Source organism: Equus caballus, chromosome 8 (assembly GCF_041296265.1).
Source record: "Equus caballus isolate H_3958 breed thoroughbred chromosome 8, TB-T2T, whole genome shotgun sequence".
Classification (NCBI taxonomy): domain Eukaryota; kingdom Metazoa; phylum Chordata; class Mammalia; order Perissodactyla; family Equidae; genus Equus; species Equus caballus.
Genome location: NC_091691.1, coordinates 1192571 through 1214163, shown reverse-complemented (window position 1 = coordinate 1214163; position 21593 = coordinate 1192571). Strand labels below are relative to the sequence as shown.

At 44.9% G+C, this 21593-nt stretch overlaps 1 protein-coding gene and 1 non-coding gene across 15 annotated transcripts in view; both read right to left on the bottom strand.

Moving 5' to 3' along the window:
• Positions 1–21593, bottom strand: part of DGCR2 (DiGeorge syndrome critical region gene 2) — an 89280-nt gene that overhangs the window by 56343 nt on the left and 11344 nt on the right. For 9 of the 14 annotated variants that reach the window (XM_070275981.1, XM_070275978.1, XM_070275980.1 and 6 more), the window contains exon 2: positions 4211–4333. The exons of the other annotated variants lie outside the window; for them this stretch is intronic. In XM_070275981.1, the coding sequence (XP_070132082.1) occupies positions 4211–4333 (123 nt within the window). The remainder of the gene's footprint in view (positions 1–4210; positions 4334–21593) is intronic. 14 annotated transcript variants of the gene reach the window in all.
• Positions 3856–3994, bottom strand: MIR8946 (microRNA mir-8946). The gene has a single exon (NR_127943.1). It is a non-coding gene; the product is annotated as a microRNA 8946 (primary transcript).

Below are 21593 nucleotides of genomic sequence, written 5' to 3'. Positions count from 1 at the left end.
TGTGCTGGATTACAATCCTTTACAAGATGTATGTGTTACAACTATCTTCCCACTCTGTGACTTGTCTGTTCACATTCTTTTTTGGTGCCTTTTGATAAAGGGAAGATCTTAATTTTAATCTGGTAAAACTGGTCATTTTTTCAGAGTTAACATTTTTTTATGACTTAAAAAAAAACCCTATCAAGGACATAAAAGTATTCTCCTATATTGTCTTCTAGAAGTTTTTCTTTAATTAACGTGAAACTGATTTTTCTGTATGTTGTGCATTAGGAATCCAATTTCATTCTTTCCCAACTGTCACAGCACTATGTATTGAAGAGTCTATCCTTTGCCCAGTAATACTAATCCCACCTCTGCCATATATCAAGTTTCTCAGATCTGTTTCTGGCAGTTCTTCTGTCCCGGTGGCCAATTTGTGTTTCCCTGAGCCAAGTGTAAAGTAAGTCTTGACACTGGTAAGGCAAGTGCTGGCTCCTTACTCTGCTTCAGGGTGCCCTAACAACAATAAGACTTTATTCTTACAAACATTTTAGAACTGACTTGTCACAGTTCCTAAAAAACTCATTGGAGGGGCCCGCCCCGTGGCTGAGTGGTTAAGTTCGCGCCCTCCGCTTCAGCCACCCAGGGTTTCACTGGTTCGGATCCTGGGTGCGGACATGGCACCGCTCATCAAGCCATGCTGAGGTGGTGTCCGACATGCCACAGCTAGAAGGACCCACAACTAAAAAAAATATATATAACTATGTACCCAGGGGCTTTGGGGAGAAAAAGGAAAAATAAAATCTTTAAAAAAAAACCTCATTGGAGATGCACTGAACCCACAGACCAATATAATAAGAACAGGCAGCTTTACCATATTGTGTCTTCCTAGCCAGGAATATTCTGTCTCTATTTATACAAGTCTTCTTTCATGTCTCCTAATAAAGTTGTAAATCTTTCTCCATTAAAAATTTAACACATCTTTTGTTAATTTATATCAAAGATGGTTCAAAGGAACAGAAACCATGCTAGGAATTTCAAACACAAAGGGGTTTAATACAGGGAATCAGGTGCTTTCAAAAACAACTGAAAAGATGGGAGTGGGCACAGAAGTCAAGTGGGCCACCTCTACCCAGCAATTTCACCTGTGTCGTTGCAGTGAGGAGTCAGGAAGCCACTCTCGCCATCGGCAGAGGAGGAAACGGCAGACAACCGGAGACGGCTGGCCAGTGCGGAATGTGGAGGCTGCTGCAAACACTCTAAGCCCATGCACCCACGCCAACTGCCAGAGGAAGAAGGATTCTAGCTCCTGTCCACCTTCCAGATTTCATGGGAAGGATCTTACGGCATGATCGATACCCAGAAGCATGTTGGCAGGGGGTGTGAGGTTACAGCAGCTGCCTCCCAGGCCCTGAAGGGCAAGGAATGCACTGATGCCCACACTCTATCTAGCACACCACTCATCTTCTATCTTCCAAAAACATGCAGAAATTACTGATCTACTGTTACATCTCTTCTCACTTCCTTCATCCCTGTGGGTTTATATCTTTTATACTCCTTTTATGTAATTTTAATGGAGCAGTGAAATAATCTTGTGTTGTCACTCCAGAAGTCCTCAAGCCCATGTTCAAAAGCAACCTGACCAAGCATGGCTAGAGCTTCCCACAAGTTTACTTAACCTCTCCCCGTGGGAGAGGTGGTTATCAGCTAACCCCCACCCCTGTCCATACTCCCCTCCCTGCACACAAAGATTTTTCTTCTTTTCTTTTCTTCTGGTGGGGGGGAATGTTAATGAGGACTTGACCTATATCATGATGTTTTTAAAAATTAATTTCTTTTAAAATAAACTAGAAAGAAATATGACAAAATTTCAGTAGTTATTAATTCAGGGAAGAGATACAAGTATATCATTCTTTGTATATTCTGATAACTTAAATTTCTCAGAATCCCAACTTTAAGAATAACCAGAAATTCATCTGCTATCCCATCTGGATCATGGCATGACACTCTACTACAGGACAGACACAGCACTGGACGTCACGCGGAAGCCAGGAGTGAGCCAGGAGGTCCAACAGGGCCTCGGCCTTCTCACTCCTCCTCGGACACACTCAGGCCCCGCCAGGCCTCGGTGAGTCTGCATACACCGTTGTCGTCATCACGCCCTCAATGGTCGGGACCTGGAGCACGCCATCCACTCAGAAGTCTGGGCTCCTGCAGAATAGACTTTATTCTTCTGTCTTGGGAGAAAATACAGGAACCTGTGTAACTTCAAGTCAACACTTGCGCTGAGTGGACTTGGGACCCTCTGTGCCGGACCACGTGACCCAAAAGAGAAATCAGATCTAGTCCACAGTGCACGGACAGGTGAACCACAGGAGTGCCTACCACTGTTTTCACTATCTGTAACAGGGCAGTCACTACACACAACCTTAAAAGCTAAGGCAGAAGGCACTTGAGAGTAGCAAATAAGCTGTGCTCCCATTTTAAAGCCAGCCAAAAACCATTTGGTTCTTTGTTCAGAAAATACTCTAGGAGGCTGGAAATGAAATCTCACTCCATAAGTCAGACCAGGAACGCACCCAGTCACAATCACTGTTCATCACCAGGCTGACGGAGCACAGAGCATCTGCATCCCAAGCACTGGGAAGTTCACACTCTCTGGACTGTGATTCAAGGAATGACCAGGTGGGCTCCCAGACACAGAGTTGTCCTAGAGGCTCCTGATGCAGTTGCCACCTTTCAAACTGGAAAGGCAAACACCTCAACCAGAGACATGCACCATGTGATGAAGGAAGAACAATTAGGAGGGTTCCCTTCTACATGGCCATCTTTACAGGCAAATACAGTCCGACCAGGCCACCTCTGCTTCTTATTTTGGACCCCTGCTCAAAGAACTGTCCCAAGCTCAAATGTCACCTTCTATTTGATGCCCTGTCTGATCCCCTGGTTGGAGCTGATTGGTTTTTCTTTAGCACCTGTCCTACAGGAATTACAACACTTCTTTAATTTACTGACTGTTGAAAGGGACCCTAGGCCAGGTCCCACTGGGGAGGAGGACAAGTTTCTTGCCCTCAGGGAGCTCACAGTCTAGGAGAGATCAAGTGTGGGCACAGGTAATGGTGAGAGTTACCAGTGGTTCTGGATGCCATCAAAAAGGAAAAAGCAGGTGTGGCAGAACCCAACCTACAGCCAAGGCGCCCAGAGAGGCCCTCTTGCTGCACTATCATCTGAGCCGCGCCTTGAAGGACAGGCAGGATCTGTCCATGCGGAGACAGAACAAGGGGATTCCAGGACAAGAGAAACGCATAAACAAAGAATGTGGCCAGGAATTTCTCTATGGGGTAGGCACAGGAAACGGCCCAGCTGAGCCACTGAAGGGGAAATAGTGACAAATCAGGTTGGCAAACTAGAACGAAGCCAGATTGTGAAGAAATTTGAATGCCAGACCAGAGTTTGGAATAAGACATACCCTCCTCTTAGGGACTTTATCAGAACCACCCAGGTCTTAAATAAATTAGTGTGTATGCGTGTGTGTCTCACAAACACACACACACACACAAACACATGCACACTCACACTCACACGCAAGATGCTACACCTTCCACCCTAACCCAAGTTGAGAACCAGGGATGCAGTTAACACCATCACTCCCAGGCTGTGTTACACACCTTGAGGGTGCTGGGGGAGGAACCAGGTGGAGAACCAACAATTTAAGACTTTCTATGGCATCTGCATATGTCTTTAGGAGCCTAAACATAGCCAGGAGAAAACCCTCGAGTGCAAGATTACTAGTGAGTGAGTGAGCAGGACAGGTGGGCAGAGCCAAGGCCGGTCTAAATGACGCTTGTCAGGATTCTCGCCAAGTCTCAACAGGCAGCCACCTCTAGAGCCAGGGGAGGGTGAAGTGGGAGGTGCAAGGGCACCACACTTCAAGCGGCGCTGCTCTTGGGGCCAGCAGTGCCTCCTGAAACGTGGCGTCCTGGGCGCCTCTCTTGCCTCACCACAGCCCTGACCCTGCCATCTTGCAAATTCTGGGACCAGGCTGGGCATCTATTTTTAAAAAAGAGAGACAGACACACAGAGGAGTAGGGGGCAGCTCAAAATAGCTGTCCAGCACGTGCATACGACACAGGTTACCAGTTGACACCATCTCCTCCTTCACAGGAGCACAATCACGCAGCTACGACGGATAGGCGGGGGCCACGTGCATCCATCTGCCTGACACACTCACCTGGACAGTCGGCTTCGTCGCTCTCATCCTCACAAGTCACCCAGCCGTCACACTGCCAGGGGAGGGGGATGCACTGGATGGCGCCGCTGCGACAGGCAAACTGCCCAGGGTTGCACCGCAGCTCTGTGGAACCAAAGGGCAAGAGGCCATTGAGGAAGTGGCAGTAGCAGCCAGGACCTGGAGCAGCCAGGGCTGCCATTGCTTGGCCCCTGTGAGCGTGGGCCAGACACCAGGCAGTCTGCCCATAGCCTGCCTTCTTGGGGACCTGCACGCACATCCCAAGAAAGAGCCAAAAGCTCTACACACAATGCCATAAGCCCCCAGAGCAACGCACCCCCCAAGACACTGACCTTTATGCATCACCTCAAACACACACCTGCTGCGTTTCTGCTCTGAGTTGGGCTCTGCAATGGGCCACAGAGACAGAAGCAAGAGGGCACCTGCCTCACCTCCTGAGGGAATCTGGGTCAACAGGGAGGACATACACACAGAAACACACACACCCAGGTTTCTGACAGAGCAAACAGAGGTCATCCCCACAGGAGCACTCAAACAACATGCTAACACAACAGGAAGGAAGGAGAGACTGTCTCCACCCGAAGGGCTCTGGAATGCTTCTTAAAGAAGGGTGAACAGGTTGCCAAGGTGGGTCCATGGTTTCAAAGGGTACATAAAATAGGAAAGGAAGAGCTTTCCAGAAAAAGCAGGGCTTAAGGAAGTATCACGGGGTGGGAAAGCATGCCAAGTAGACTGTGTGTGAGCAGACAGATGGGGAATTACCAGAGATAAGATCAGAAATATAAGAAGGGTCAGATTGTGGAGGCTTTGGGGGTAAGATAATTCCGACCTTTATTTGCTAAGTTGTAGGGACCCAGATGTTATTTCACCAGTAAGTATCATGATAAGATCTGTGTTTTAAGCAAGGTGTGTGTGTATAACCAGCAATGGTTTCTGGAAGCACTTATAATGGGTGGGGGGGAGACAAAATTACTAAATAACTCAGCAAAGTAAGGGCTTGAATTGAGGCAGGGGGTAGCAAATTACAGGCCACGGGCCAAATCCGAAACTTCCCACCGGTTTTTAAAATAAAGCTTTATGTGAACACAGCCACAAATATGCTACAACAGTGGAGCTGAGAAGATGCAAAAGATACTGTATGCCCTATAAGGCCGAAAACAGTTACTCTCTGGCCCTTTAGGTAAAGGACTGCAGACTCCTGAACTGAGGTGGCTGCTGATAAATGGGCAAATCTTGGAACCACAGAAAAACACTGAAGTGTGAGGGATGGAGTTCTGCACACCTACTTGATGACAAAGGAAGAGGAAACAAAGAGCTCACTTACAAACAACAACATGCTCCTGCACACGCTCCCTCAGTCGTCCTCCTCCCGGAGTTATTCCACTGAAATCCAGGAGGAACTATTCCTGCACCTGAGTCCTGTTCCACCACTGCCCTGAGTAATCAGAGCAAGCATCACTCCAATTTGTCACGGAAGATGAACGCAGCAAATCAGGTGGAAGGGGACAAGCCCTCCCCCAACCACCTCCTGGGACTGACACCTGGGGCATCGTGAGCCCACGTGGGTAAGTGTGCCACAGCCTCAGCGCACGCAGGAGAGGGCTTCTTCAGAGTGCTCTGTAAGCAGGCTCAGATGGTGGGTGCAGCCCCAGTTCCACATCTCCCCACAGCGTCAGACATCCACCTGCACGTCCTCCAGTCCCAGGTGGGAAAGGGAGGGGCAGGGGCCGGGCGGTGGGGGAAGCTTGTTCCTATAATTCAGTGTACCCTCCCCTCCACCTGCCACACACTGCAGTAAATCAATTCAATCCAAGCACAGAAAAGCCTTTATAAAACTGACGACATGGATGAAATCTTCAACGCATCGTCTGTTTTATAAAGGCTTTCAGCCAAGATGGAGTTACAGGGACGGATTTAACCACCTGCCTGAAACAACTGGGAAAAAGGATGAAATGTAAGAAAACACCAGTTCTCCAGACCCTGGACATCAGGCAAGGAATGAGAGAGACCCCTGAGAGTCAGGAGACACGCGAGGTGAGCCTTCCTGCCCGAGGACATTTCCAGCCTGCAGAGCAGGGATAGAGACTTCAGCGGAGGGGTGGGGGTGGGTGGGGATGGCAGCGGCAATGACAGAGTCAAGTGGATGCAGCTCAAAGTGGGGGAAACCAAGGCAGGCAGAGCTCACGGGATGGAGCTCTGGAGAGTCCTAGAGGAGAGAGCTGCACAAAGACAAGACCCCGGAGATCTACAGAGGGACCCCTTGGGGCTTTGGACAGAGCACTGACCAGCATGTGGTGTGAGGATACTTCAGGCCAGGGAAAGAACCACCCTAAAGGTTGAGAGGGTACGACAACAAAGTCCAGAGGGCCACAGGCAAGCACCCGTTCTCAGGGGCCAGACTGGAAAACTCATCATTCACAGGGCACTGTGTCAAGTATCAGAAGGGTCTTGCCTCGTTAGTGGGGAAAAATTAACTCAGGCTAAACGTGCTCCAGTCCTGCCTGACAGAGACTAAAAGCAAGAGCTAGAAGGACCAAATTGTTAGAACAAACCTCAGGAATATTTATAGGAATGCAAAACCACACAGCGCCCAAAAAGTCAAAATTCACAGTCCGGCATTCAATAAAAAAATTACTAGACATTCAGAGAAGCAGGAAATTACAACCAAACTGAGGAGGAAAAAAATCAGTCATTCAAAATTGACCCAGAAATGGCACAGAAGATAGAACAAAGGCATTAAAAGTTGTTCTAACTCTATTGCAAATGTTCAAGAAGCTAGACAAAAAATTAAACATGTTAAATAGAGAAATGGAAGACATTAAAAAGAGACATGAGGCCGGCCCCCTGGCCAAGTGGTTAAGTTTGCATGCTCCGCTTTGGTGGTCCAGGGTTTGCTGGTTCAGATCCTGGGTGCAGACCTACACACTGCTCATCAAGCCACAGTGTGGCAGCATCCCACATAGAAGAACTAGAATGACCTACAACTAGGATATGCAGCTATGGACTGGCAACAGATGCTAGCTCAGGGACAACTTCCTCACCAAAAAGCATACCTTTAAAAAAAATAAAATAAAAACATACCTACTGCCTAGACATGAAAACCACAGTGCTTGAGATGAAAAATACACTGCACAAGATTAACAGATTCAGTTTTGTAGAAGAAAAGATTAGTGATTTGAAGAAAACAATAGAAACTCTCTAAACTAAAACACAGGGGAAAAAAAGAGCCAAAAAAATGAACTGTGAGCTGCGGAACAACTTCAGGTACCCTAACATACATGAACTTGGAGGGGAAACAGACAAAACATTTGAAGAAACAATGGCAGAAAAACTTGCCAATATGATGGAAACTATAAACCCACAGATCCAAGTAGCTCAGTGGACCCCAAACACAAGAAATATAAAGAAAACTACTTCAAGGCACATCATAATCAAACTGCTTAAAACCAAGATAAACAGAAATCTTAAAAGCAGTCAGAGAAAAAAGACATATTATGCACAGAAAAAACAAAGGCAAAGATGACAGCAGCTTTCTTGTCAGAAATGTTACAAGCCGGAAGACAGCAGAGCAACAGTGTTAAGTCCCAAAAGGAAAAAAGAAAAAGCTGTCAATCTAGAATTATCTAGAGCACAAACACGTATACCACACTGTGGGGTTTATAATGTATGTAGAAGTAAAATTTTGACAACAAGAGCAGAAAAGCTGGGAAGAGAGCAGCAGAAGCACACCATCTTAAGGCTCTTATACTACAGGCAAAAATGTCTGTCATGTGAAGGTAAACTGTGACAGGGCAACAACAAATACCACTAAACCAACACAAGAGCTCCAGCAAACATGCCAACAAAGAAGACAAAATGGAATAAAACACATTCAACCCAAAAGAAGGCAGAAAGAAAAGGAACAGGAAACACACAATAGATGGTACAAAAAGAAAACAAATGACAAAATGGTACATTGTGATTAAATTCACCCAATCAATAAACATATGGGGTGACCTAAACACCCAACTAAAAGGCAGAATTTGTCACATAGGTAAAAAAGCAAGACCCAACTATATAGTGCCTAAAAATACCTACTTTATATAAGGACACAAATAGGTGAAAATAAAAGGATAAAAAAAGATATACCATGCTCACACTGATCAAAAGAAAGCTGGAGTGGCTGTATTAATATCATACAAAGTAGACTTCAGAGCAATGTAGAACAGGAATGTAGAACATCATTTAATAATGATAAAGGACGTAATAATCCTAAATGTTTACGTATCTACAGCAGAGCTTCAAAATATGAGGGAAAGACTGCTATAACTGCTAATAGACAAATTCACAATTATATCAGAGATTTCAATCCCCTTTCAAAAACTGACGGAATGAGCAGATAAGAGAATCAGCAAGGATACAGACAACCTGAACAATGCAATCAACTAACTGGACCTAACTGACATTTATAGAACTCTCTACCCCAAACCAGAAGAATATATATTCTTTTCATATGCATACATAGTATTTACCATAATAGATAATATCATGGGCCATACAACAAACCTCAATACATTTATAATGACTCAGATCAGAGTATGTTGCTTGACCACAACTGAATTAGATTAAAAATCAACAGCAGAAAGACATCTGGAAAATACCCCAACTAAACGGAAACAACTGAGACACTTAATAACTTATGGGTCAAAGAAGAAATGAAAACAGAAATTTGAAAGCATTTTAAATAAATGAAAATTTGTGGAATGCAACTAAAGCAGTTCCCAGAGACAAATTCATTGCATTAAACTCCTACATCAGAAAAGAAGAAAGGTCTCAAATCAATGACCTCAGCTTCCACCTTAAGAAATGAGAAAATAAGACCAAATGAAACCCAAAGTAAGCAGCAGAAAAGAAATAATAAGGATCAGAGTGGGAACTGACGAAACAGACAAATAGAGAAAATAATTTTTTTTAAAAAGGGTGGTTTTCTTTTTTATTTGAGACGATCAATGACACTAATAAACCTGTAGCCAGACTAATTAGGAAAAAAATAAAGAACACAAAATACCACTTATCAGAAGAGGGGTGTCATCACTAGATTTCAGAGATATTAAAAAGGATAATAAGGGGGGGAGTAAGAATAAGAAGGAAATAGTGAATCACTTTAAATCAGTAAGTTTGACAACTTATATAAAATGGACAAATTCATGCAAAGGCACAAACTATCAAAGCTCACTCAAAAAGAAATCAATAAGTACAGCCCTACAGCTATAAAAGAAATCGAGTTTTATTTAAAAACCTTTACACCAAGAAAACTCCAGGCCCAGATAGCTTCATTGCAAAATTCTACCAAATATTTAAGGAAGAAATAATACCAATTCTTCCAGAAATTCAAATATTAAAAAATTACCATAACAATAGCATAAAAATAGGAAATACTCAGGGATAAATCAAATGACAGATGTCCAAGTCCTATACATTGAAAATTATAGAATATTGCTACGAGAAATTCTTTAAAGACCTAAACCTATGGGGAGATATCAAGTGTTCATTAGTAGACTCAATCTGATTGGGTAGACTCAATATTGTTAAGAGACCAATTCTACCCAAATTGACCTATAGATTCAATGCAATCCCAATCAATATTCCAGCAGGCCTTTTTGTAGAAATTGACAAAGCGACTCTAAAATTCATATGGAAATGCAAAGGACGTAGAATACCCAGACAACTTTGAAAAGGAAGAACTCAGTTGAGGACTTACACTACCCGGCTTGAAGCCTTACTATAAAGGTATGGGAATCTAGACAGTGTGGTATAAGCATCAAGATCCATGGAACCAGAACAGATGGTCCAGAAATAGGCCCACACATACATGGGCAGCTGATGTACAACAAAGATGCAAGGGCAACTCCTGGAGGAAGAAGAGCCTTTCCAGCACATGGTACTGGGACAAGAGGATACCCATTTTTTTAAAAAAGAACAACTTCGATCCATTCCTTGTATCAAAAATTAACTCAAAATAGATCATAGACCTGCATGTAAAACCTAAAACTATAAAACTTCCAGAAGAAAACATGGGAGAAAATTTTGTGATCATGAGTTAGGCAAAAATTTCTTAGGTACATCTACCAGAAGCATGATCCATAAAAGAAAAAGTTGATAAATTGGACTTCATCAAAATTGAGAACTTTTCCTCTTCAAAAGACACCGTTCAGAGAACAAAAAGAAGTCACACACTTACTAGGAGAACACATTTGCAAATCACATTTATGAAAAAGGACTTGTACCCAGAACAAATAAAGAATTCTCAAATTTCAACAATAAGAAAACAACCCAATTTTAAAAATAAGCAAGGAGCCGGCCCCACAGCACAATGGTTAAGTTTGGTGTGCTCCACTTTGGTGGCCAGGGTTCACAGGTTTGGATCCCAGGGGCAGACCTACACCACTGGTCAGCCATGTTGTGGCAGCGACCCACATATAAAGTAGAGGAAGACTGGCACAGATGTTAGCTCAGGGCTAATCTTCCTCAAGCAAAAAAGAGGAAGACTGGCAAGAGATGTTAGCTCAGGGCTAATCTTCCTCCACAAAATAAATAAATAAATAAATAAAAATGGGCAAAAGATTTTTTTTTAAGATTTTATTTTTTTCCTTTTTCTCCCCAAAGCCCCCGGTACAGTTGTATATTCTTAGTTGTGGGTCCTTCTAGTTGTGGCATGTGGGATGCCACCTCAGCGTGGCTCGATGAGCAGTGCCATATCCACACCCAGGATTCGAACCAACGAAACACTGGGCTGCCTGCAGCAGAGCTCGAGAACCTAACCACTCAGCCACGGGGCCAGGCCCTGGGCAAAAGATTTTAATGGACACTTAACCAAAGAAGATATGCAGATGGTAAATAAGGACATAAAAAGATTCTCAACATCATTAGTCATTAAGGAAACACAAATTAAAACCATAATGAGATAACATTACATACTTATTAGAATAACTTAAAATTGAAAATAATGACCATACCAAGTGTTAGCAAGTGTGTCAAATAATTAGAACTCTCTTACATTGCTAGTGAGAATGTAAAATAGTATAACTACTTTGGAAAACATTTTGATGGCTTCTAAACAGCTGAATACATACTGACCATAAGACCCAGAGATTCTACTCCTAGGAACTGACCCAAGAGAAATCAAAGTACACGTCCATACAAAGACTTGTTCACAGTCATTTGATATGTAGTAGCCAAAAGCTGGAAACAACCCAAACGTCCAAAACAAGCGAATGTATAAACAAACTGCAGTATACCCATATTGTGGAATACTACTCAGCCAGAAAAAGAAATGAACCATTGATACATGCGCAACATGTCAAAAAAAGAAACAAGGGGCCGGCCCCGTGGCGGAGTGGTTAAGTTTGCGTGCTCTGCTGCAGTGGCCCAGGGCTTCGCTGGTTCAGATCCTGGGGGTGGACATGGCACCACTCATCAGGCCACGCTGAGGTGGCATCCCATGTGCCACAGCTAGAAGGACCCACCACTAAAATATACAACTATGCACCGGGAAGATTTGGGGAGAAAAAGCAGAAAGAAAGGAAGGAAAAAAAAAATGAAGATTGGCAACAGTTGTTAGTTAGCTCAAGTGCCGATCTTTAAGAAAAAGAGAGAAACAAAGACAAAACAAAAATAAGTGGCCAGCTGCAGGCTGTAGTTTGCCAAACCCTGTTCCAAAGTCTAAATGTCGGGATAAATCTTTACCCTCTACCCCACACCCAACACCCAGCACAGGGATACACTCACTTAACGTCCAATGAACTGAATTGCTCAAAGATCTTCCTCTCTTCTTTAAGTAGATAACAAAACGTCAGCAGTTCTCTGATATGCCCTGGAAGGTTCTCTCCCTTCCTGATTCACCTGCAGTCTCTGATATGCACTGGAAGGTTCTCTCCCTTCCTGATTCACCTGCAGTGCAGGGGCTGTTCTGAAAGCAATCCAACATGTGAGTCACTGGTTAACATATGTGAATCACCCATTCAAAAAATATTTACTGAGCACCACTTGGTGCCAGACAACTCTGCAGGTGACGTGGCAGAGTGGTAAACAAGCAGGGAGACCCAGGACTTAGCAGAGCTTGCCTCGTGTGGTGGGCCTGACACACAGACATCAACCATGATGCGGATGGGTCTAATGCGCACTACTCTAGCTGTCAATTAACATGCCCCCTCCTCTCTTCCTCCAGATCTTCTCGCGTCCCTTTGTAAAGCATCCAGCACAATTTCTGCCACATACAAAGCTGCTCAAAAACTGTCACCCTGTCTTCCCACTACTAGCTTTGCCTAGGCCTTTTCTTGTGCCAATCGTCTCCTGGCTGTAAAATGGGAGAGAGAGGCAGACTCTTCCTAGCCAATGCACTATTGATGCTTTCTGAAACAATCCACACCCTCGCCATGTAAGTGCAAGGCCACAAACCAAAATAAGAAATTCTATCACACTAGCAGTTCTCAAATTTTTTCATCCCAAGACCCTTTCATACTTTTAAAATTTCTGAGGACCCCAAAGATCTTTTGTTTATGTGGGTTGTATCTGTCAACAGTTACTGTGTTAGAAATTAAAACTGAGGGGCCGGCCCTGGGACCAAGTGGTTAAGTTCGCACGCTCTGCTTCGGCAGCCCAGGGTTTTGCCGGTTCACATCCTGGGCGAGGACATGGCACCGCTCATCAGGCCATGCTGAGGCGGTGTCCCACATGCCACAACTAGAAGGACCCACAACTAAAAATACACAACTATGTACCGGGGGGCTTTGGGAGAAAAAGGAAACAATAAAATCTTTAAAAAAAAAGAAATTAAAACTGAGAATTTGTACACACAAAATTCCCAAGTACAGGCTCAAAAGGTTAAATGCAGAGTTACCACATGACCTAGCAACTCCACTTCTAGGTATATGTCCAAAAGAACTGAAAGCAGAGACTCCAACACATACCTGCACACTGATGTTCACAGCATTACTTACAACAGCCAAGAGATAGGAAACAACGCAAGCATCCATCAACAGATGAACAGATAAACAAAATGTGGTATATCCATATAATGGAATATTACTGGGGCGTAAAGAGACATTCTGACACATGCTACAATGTGCATGGACCTTGGGGACGTTATGCGAAGTGAAAGCCAGTCACAAAAAGACAGATGCTATATGATTCCACTTATATGAGGTACCTAGAGTCATCAAATTCAGAGACAGAAAGCAGAAGAGAGGTTACTAGGGGCTAGGAGGAGGGGCATGGGAAGTTAGTGTTTAATGGGTACAGAGTTTAAGTTTGGGAAGATGAAAAAGTTCTGGAAATAGATAGTGGTGATAGATGCACAACACTGTCAATGTACTTAAAGCCACTGAAGTGTACACTTAAAAATGATTAAAGTGGTAAATTTTATGTTGTGTATTTTACCATAATTTTTAAAAATCCTTTAAAAAAAGAGAGAGAATCCCAAGCACACACCCCATTAGCCATCAGTCACACGTCAAGCAGCCTCCAGAAATGCCACTGTGCACTTGTGAGACAATGAGAGAAAGAAGCAAATAACACCTTGGTGTTATTATGAAAATAGTGTTGACCTCGCGGAGCCCCCGAGACCCCCAGGCCACGCCTGAGAGGCCTACTGCTTTAAACTATGCAGTGTTCAGGAACTGGAGGACTTGTGTCCCTGTAGAAATTCAGAAGTCTCTATAACACAGATTCTTTCTCTAGACGCAATTTCTTCGTTGTCAGCAAGCCTTAGGCCTTGTTTTAAATTATGTAAACCGAGCTGTCTCAAATCACTGTGTGAAATTTAGTATGCTGCCTAAATTGTTTGGAATCGATTTCTCCTCAACATTCGCCCAGAAAGAAATAGTGGAACAGCAGAAGCACACGTGTCCACGGTCAAATCACTCAGGAAATCAAAAATTTCCAGCCAAGAAACGCAGAGAGAATTCTAGTCCACCTCTTCCCACTGCCCACAGCCCACCTGGACAGTCCTCACCGGAGTGGACTGAGACCCTCAGAAGCAGCCTCCATGCCCTGCTGGAGCATCCACCCGGGGACCGGGAGGTCCCAGCTTCCCCAGCAGGCCTGCTCCCAGGTGGGCAGTGCAGCCTCCATCAGATGCTTCAGACAGTCCTCCTCGGAAAGACCTAACAGCTGCTTCCCAGCGGGGAGCTCCCACAGGCTCTCATTCCGCCCCCTGCACAGCGCAGCACTGGGACAGGGTATGTGTCCAGCACCACACTCAGAACCAGCGGCAGAGGGGGAGGATTTGAAAAGAGGGCTGCCTGGGCCTTGCTGTACCAGTGACCATGACCGTCTAGGAGAACAACTCCCATGGGGCACTGGGTCCTGCCCAGCACCATGGAACCTGGGCCAGCTGTCTGGATACCTTCAAGAGGTGACAGAGACCACTGTCGACAAGACAGATAAGTAAAAGACAAAACAGAGGGCAGCCTTGCTAAGCAGACCTTCTGAAGAACGGTTACCTGTGTCCTGAGGTAGGACGGGAGAATAGCAGGCTTGAAGTAGGCCTCAGGATGGGCAACGCCTGAGCCACTAGACACCATGAGGAAGGCCTACTGAAAGGGCGCAGCCTGCACAAGTGCCACCGAGCAGGACAGGCTGGGGGCCATGCTCTGGAAAGGAGCTCTCTGCTCGGCTAGGCCCACATGGAGATAAGACCAACGGGTATACTGCAGGACCAGATGGCTTCACGGGTCACACTATGGCTCCGGGAAGGGACGCTGCTGGCAGTGGGGGAGAGCTTCATCAGAACACCAATCGGCAAGCAGGACAGAGAACGGTCCCAGGAGGTGAGGGAAAGCATTACCAGGCACTTGCAACAGTCCACAGGAGATCACTCTGCAACAAACTGTGATTATATTAAAGCCCCGGTCTTCTCTACAGTGTTCTAAGCGTCACCTGCCCTTTCATGAGGTGAAGGGCCCCCTCCAGCCTTCCCCTAACAACCCCTCGACTCAGGTTCTTGGGACCCCAGGCTCAGCAACGCCAGCAGCTCCCCCTGCAGCCCCTCTGGCCCCTTCCCAGTGTTGCCACTTCACAGCTCCAGCAGGCCTGCCTGTGACCTCCCTGCCGCTGCAGCTTCCGACACAATGGATGGGGAGATCAGCTTCGAAAGAGGCCCCAGACTCGTCCCAAGATGGACTACAGGCGTCCGCTCCTGGTCTACAGTGAATCCCCTTGTCAGCCATGACACCTACACAGCCTCACTGGGCTTTATTCCTTCAACTGTGCAATATGGGTGACCAGCTTTGCCCCGCCCTCCTAACTTTCAGGGCAGTCATGAGGCCCAAAAGAGAAATCTAATAAAACGGCACTTGGGTGCTGAACACTTCCACATATTCTGTCCCTTGGAATGTTCCTGAGGTCCTCTGAGGAGACAAATGCTCTAGAGGGACTCAGACGGGGAAAGGGAGGATGGCACAGGGAGCCAGGACTGGGGCTTTGCACAGTGCAGCCTGCTGCTGGGTCTCTTCTCCCTACCTTCTATCCTCAGACACTGCCCAACCAGGACACTGGCTCGTCAGCCCTGCTCTACCCTCGGGCTCCTCCTTTAGGCAGATGTTTGGGGAAGAAGGCCCTGCTTAAAGAAAGTTATCCCAGAAGAGGAGGCGGCCCTAAGGAAAGGGATGTGATGGGAGAAGATGAAAGAGCAACTGAGGTGTGTGCAGCTCACAGAAAACTAAAGGACTGAAGCTCTATTAGTAAAATTTAAAGGGAGGCCAGACACTGTTATATTTATTGAAACACCTATCGAGTCCAGTCAGCTCAGTTCACAGAAGGGCCACCAGCCTGTTCCATGTCCTCCATCAAGCTGGCAGCAGCAGAATGGAACCCAGAAGCCAGCTAGGCTAAGCAGGAATTGAGACAGGAAATTGCAGCCTCGCCTGCCAGGATGCCCTGTGTTCTGATTTAGGGTATGGCTGACCCATCCTTCCTCAGAGGGCTGGGTCCAAACTTTCCAATTCTGACCCACTTTCTCTTCGTTAAGACAGAAGACAGACGACTTATGAAACGCCCCAGGGACCAGGAGCGCCTGACTGCCAGATGGGGACCTGCAAAGCCAGAGATGTACCAAAATACTGTAAACACGAAAACATCCTGTTGTGGTTCTGAAATATGTCCGCAAATTCTTTGATATGGCTCCCTAAATGCCAGTAGCTCCCCAGTTACTGTGACCACCAAACTCACTTCCCAATAGCCCCTGGTGTGGGAGGAGATTGGCCGACCTGCTGCTCCCCGCTCAGTCAGTCCTCCACGTTGGGTGGGAGACTCATCTGACCTGAGTCTGTGTGAGAAGACTCCCTGTGACAATGGACGGGGGTTAAGGGTGCCAGGCACAGGGGGAGTGTCAGCCACTTTCTCCTATGAGCCAAGGAGTCACAAGGCTCATGCTGGAGAACGCCCCACCAGAACAAAGTGACAAGGCTGAACTCCAGTATTTACTTCTCATAAATATCAAGCACGTTCTACATCCAGGAGATGATGTGAGTATCACTCCCTACCTTCTATCCTCAGACACTGCCCAACCAGGACACTGGTTCGTCAGCCCTGCTCTACCCTCGGGCTCCTCCTTTAGGCAGATGTTTGGGGAAGAAGGCCTTGCTTAAAGAAAGTTATCCTAGAAGAGGAGGAGGCGGCCCTAAGGAAAGGGATGTGACGGGAGAAGATGAAAGAGGAAAGGCAGGTTCACCAAGCACTTCTACCAAACGAATGACAATTCAAGAAAAGAATGGCAACCTGCAAGCAGTCCATATTTTATGGGGATTGGGGTAGGGGAGGGTTACACCGGAGCATACGACCAGGGCAAGAAGGTGGGACAGAACTAGAGTAACAGCTACCTCGCATCTGACGTAACATCTACTGGCAGTTTCATCCAACACTCCCACCACATTCTGCCAGCAGCTACAGTGTAGTACAGCCAGTTCATCTCAAGAGAAACAAAGCTGTAGCAAAATCAGATTCTTAAATGCTCATTTTGCATGTGCCAGGTACCATATCAAGTGCCTCGAATACATTATTATATTTAAATCTTAAAGACAAACCCATTAGCTCCTTCCAATAAACACAGCCTTGTGACTCTGGGGACACACAGACGGATGCAGGCGAGAAGGCAGAATGGGATATACAAGATCTCTGCCCCCTTCTGCCTTCTCCTGGAGGCAGAAGATCTTTACAACCCTGGAGTAGGTGAAGATTTCTTAGAGAAATACAGAAAGTGCAAGCATAAAAGAAAAAACTGATAAGCCAGACTTCCTCAAAATTAACAACTTCTTTGATCAAAAGCTCAGTTAAAATACACAGGTCAATGGAACAGAATACAGAGCCAACTGATTTTTGACAAACGTGCAAAGACAATTCAATGGAGAAAGGATACTCTCTCAACAAGCGGTGGTAGAACTGGACACCCACGTATCAAAAAGTGAACCTCCTCCATACATTCCTTATATCAGATCTAAACATTAACTCCAAGAGATCAAAGACTTGTAAAACCTAACAGGAGAAAACTTCTAGCAGAAAACAGTGTAAGAAAATTTTTGTGAACCCAGACTAGGCAAAGAGTGTTTATGTCTGTCACCAAAAGCACTACCTATAAAAGAAAAAATGCTATAAAGTAGACTTTACCAAAAGATCACCAGGTGCCAGGTGGGAACCCCAGGTAGGGTGCTGACTACAGAGTGGCAGTGGGAGAGGACTGCGGGGGGAGGGGACTGTGACTGTGACTGCTCTGCATCTTGAGTGTGGTGTTGGTTATATGACTCTGCACATTTGTCAAAGCTAAAGAATGACATACCAAAAAGAGTGAATTTTACTGTACCAAATTAAAAAGATACTTTTAAAATTACAGTTAAGCAAATGAATGGGTAAGTCATCAACTGAAGGAAATATTTGCAACATATCCATCTGTAAACTTTTATCTGGAATATATAAAGAACTCCTACAACTCAATAATATAAATAATAAAAAGGCAAACAACTTCATAAAAATGGGCAAAAGATTAAACAGATACTTCTCAAAAGAATATATACGAATGGCTAACGAGGACAAGAAAAAGGGCTCACACTCACAGGGAGACACAACAAAAACCATGTGAGGAGCACTAAACAACAGGATGGCTAAACTCAGAGAATGACAACACCAAATGCTGGCAAGATTATGCAGCAACTAGAACTCTCATACAGTACTGATGGGAATGTAAAATGGCACAACCACTCTGAAAAAACATCTGGCAGTTTCTTAAGGTTAAATCTTGTTCTATTCCACACAGTACCAGACGTCCCAGCTAGAAATAAAGAAATAAAAGGCATCCAAATTGTAAAGGAAGAAGTAAAACTATCTCTGTTCACCGGTGACATGATCTTATATGTCAGGTCTAAAGATTCCACATAAAAAGACCTGTTAGAAGGAATAAACAAATTCAGCAAAGTTGCAGGACACAAAAATCAGTTGTGTTTCAATACACTAACCATAAACAACCTGAAAAGGAAATTAAGAAAACAATTCCATTTACAACAGCATCAAGAAGAATAAAGTACCTAGGAATAAACTTAACCAAGGAGGTGAAAGACTACTACACTGAAAACTACAAAATAACACTGAAATTAAAGGAGACACAAACACATGGAAAGACATCCCATGTTCATGGACAGGCAAACTTAAGAAGATGTCAGTACTATCCAAGCAATCTACAAATTCAACACAATTTTTATCAAAATGCCAATGATTTTTTGCCAAAATAGAAAAATCCATCCTAAAATTAATATAGAAACTCAAAGGACCCTGAACTGCCAAAACAATCTTGAGAAAGAAAAACAAAGCTGGAGGCCTCATACTTACTGATTTCAAAACATATTTCACAGCTACAGTAATCAAAATTGTGTGGAACTGGCCTAAATGCTAGCATACAGGCCATGGAACAGAATAGAGAGCCCAGAAATAAAACTTGCATGTATAGTGTCGAATGATCTTTGACAAGGGTGCCAAGGCTATACAATGGGGAAAGGATAGTGTCTTCAACAAAGAGTGCTGGGAAAACTGGACATCCACTTGCAAAATAATACAGCTGGACCCTTACCTTATACCATATACAAAACTTAACTCAGGGGCCGGCCCGGTGGCACAGTGGTTAAGTTTGCATGTTCTGCTTCTTGGCGGCCTGGGGTTCGCTGGGTTCGGATCCCGGGTGCGGACATGGCACCGCAAGGCAAAAGCCATGCTGTGGTAGGCGTCCCACATATAAAGTAGACGAAGATGGGCACAGATGTTAGCTCAGGGCCAGTCTTCCTCGGCAAAAAGGGGAGGATTGGCAGATGTTAGCTCAGGGTTAATCTTCCTCAAAAAAAAAAAAAAAACCAAAAAACTTAACTCAAAATGATTACAGACCTAAATGTCAGACCTGAAACAATAAAACTCCTAGAAGAAAACACACAAGAAAAGCTTCATGACATTGGATTTAGCAATGATTTCTTGGATATGACACCAAAAGCACAGGCAACAAAAGCAAGAATAGACAAAGGGGACTATATCAAACTTAAATAAACAGCAAAGTGAAAGGCAATGTATAGAACGAGAGAAAACATTTGCAATCGTATATCCGATAAGAGATTAGTATCCAGGATATATAAAGAAATCCTACAACTTAACAATAAAAAAAAATCTGATTTAAAAAAGGGCAAAGGACTTAAGTGAGACATTTCTCCAAAGATGATATACAAATGGCCAAGAAGAATATGAAAAGATGCTCAACATCACTAACTCTCAGGGAAATGCAAACCAAAACCACAATGAGATATTACCCCATACTCTTCAGGATGGCCATCATTAAAAAACAAAGAACAAGTATTGGTGAGAAGACAGAGAAACTGGAACCCTAGTATGCTACTGGTGGGACTGTAAAATGGAGCAGTCACTACGGAAAACAGCATGGTGGCCCTCAAAAAATTAAAAATACAATTACCACATGATCCAGCAATCTCAATTCTGGGTATCTATCCAAAAGAATTGAAAACAGGATCTCAAAGAGATATGTGCACGCCCATGTGCATCGCAGCATTTTTCCCAACAGCCAAGAAGTGAAAGCAACCCAAGTGACTACCACAGATGAATGGATAAAGATGTGGTACAGTCAGAGAACGGAATGCTCTTCAGCCTACAAAAGAAGGGAATTCTGTCACATTCCGCCACATGGATGAACCTCGAGGACGTGGCTAACCGAAATAAGCCAATCATAAAGAGACAAATACTCCACAATTCCACTTCTGCGAGGTACTTACAGTAGTCCAGACTCTCAGAAACAGAAAAGAGAACAGTAGTTGCCAGGGGCTGGGGGGAGGGGGAGAGGGAAGCTGTCCAGTGGGTATTGAGTTTCAGTTTGGCAAGACGGAAAAGCTCTAAGAGATCTGTTGCACAACAAGGTACACAGAGTTAACACGACTGTACTGTACATTTAAAAATGGTTAAGACGGTATATTTTATGTGTTTTTTACAATTTAAAAAAAACAAAAACAAAAAAAAGCACTAAGCCTTGTTTCCGTGGATCCAGTCAACGATCCTCTCAGGTCAGTACTATCCCCATTTAGAGGAAACAGAATGAAGTCTCCCCACGTCCTTCCCCAGGCCAGCTTCCCCGTGTGTCGAATGACGGTGGGCTGCACCTAACCCTCACAAGCACAAACAAGACATGGAGGGCTTTTGAAGTCATATGGGTAATATCAAACCCAAATAAACTAACTCCTGCAGGAAAGCAGGACTGCCCATCTGGGGCATCCTAAAAGGAGACTGCCGCTAAGGCCCAGCCATCGGCAGCGAGGCGCGCCCCGGCTCCTTCCTTAGGCTAGCTCAGCGGGGCCGAGCTCTGAAGCCCACTTGAACCCCCGCAGGATTACACTCAAAAAAGCACACAGCTTATCATTAATGGGCCTCTTGAAAGAATGCACAAAGTTAACATTTACAGCCTGAACGTTTCATTTCAAGCACTTCTTTCAGGAGCAAAATCGAGAGTAAGATTCAACACAAAAAAACCTCCATCTAAACAGTGGGGTTACAGTTAGGGTTAACAGAGCTATCGCACACCAAGTGCTTAGCAGAGAGCATGACGCTCAGAAATGGGGGAGGGGGGTGATGATGGTGAGGAGGATGATGACAGCAGCAGCAGCAGCTAAGAACCAAGACGAAGACTACAGGACCAGGTCAGCAGGGGAGTGTTCAGCTCCTGACAGGCCTAGCGTGAGCTGCCTGAGGGGCATTCATGAGGAAGCAGCGGGTTACGGGGCGTTAACACTGTGGCACTGGTGGCCAAGGCTATGGGGAGGAAGGCAATAAAAACAGCGGGTGAGGAGGTTCAAGGTGA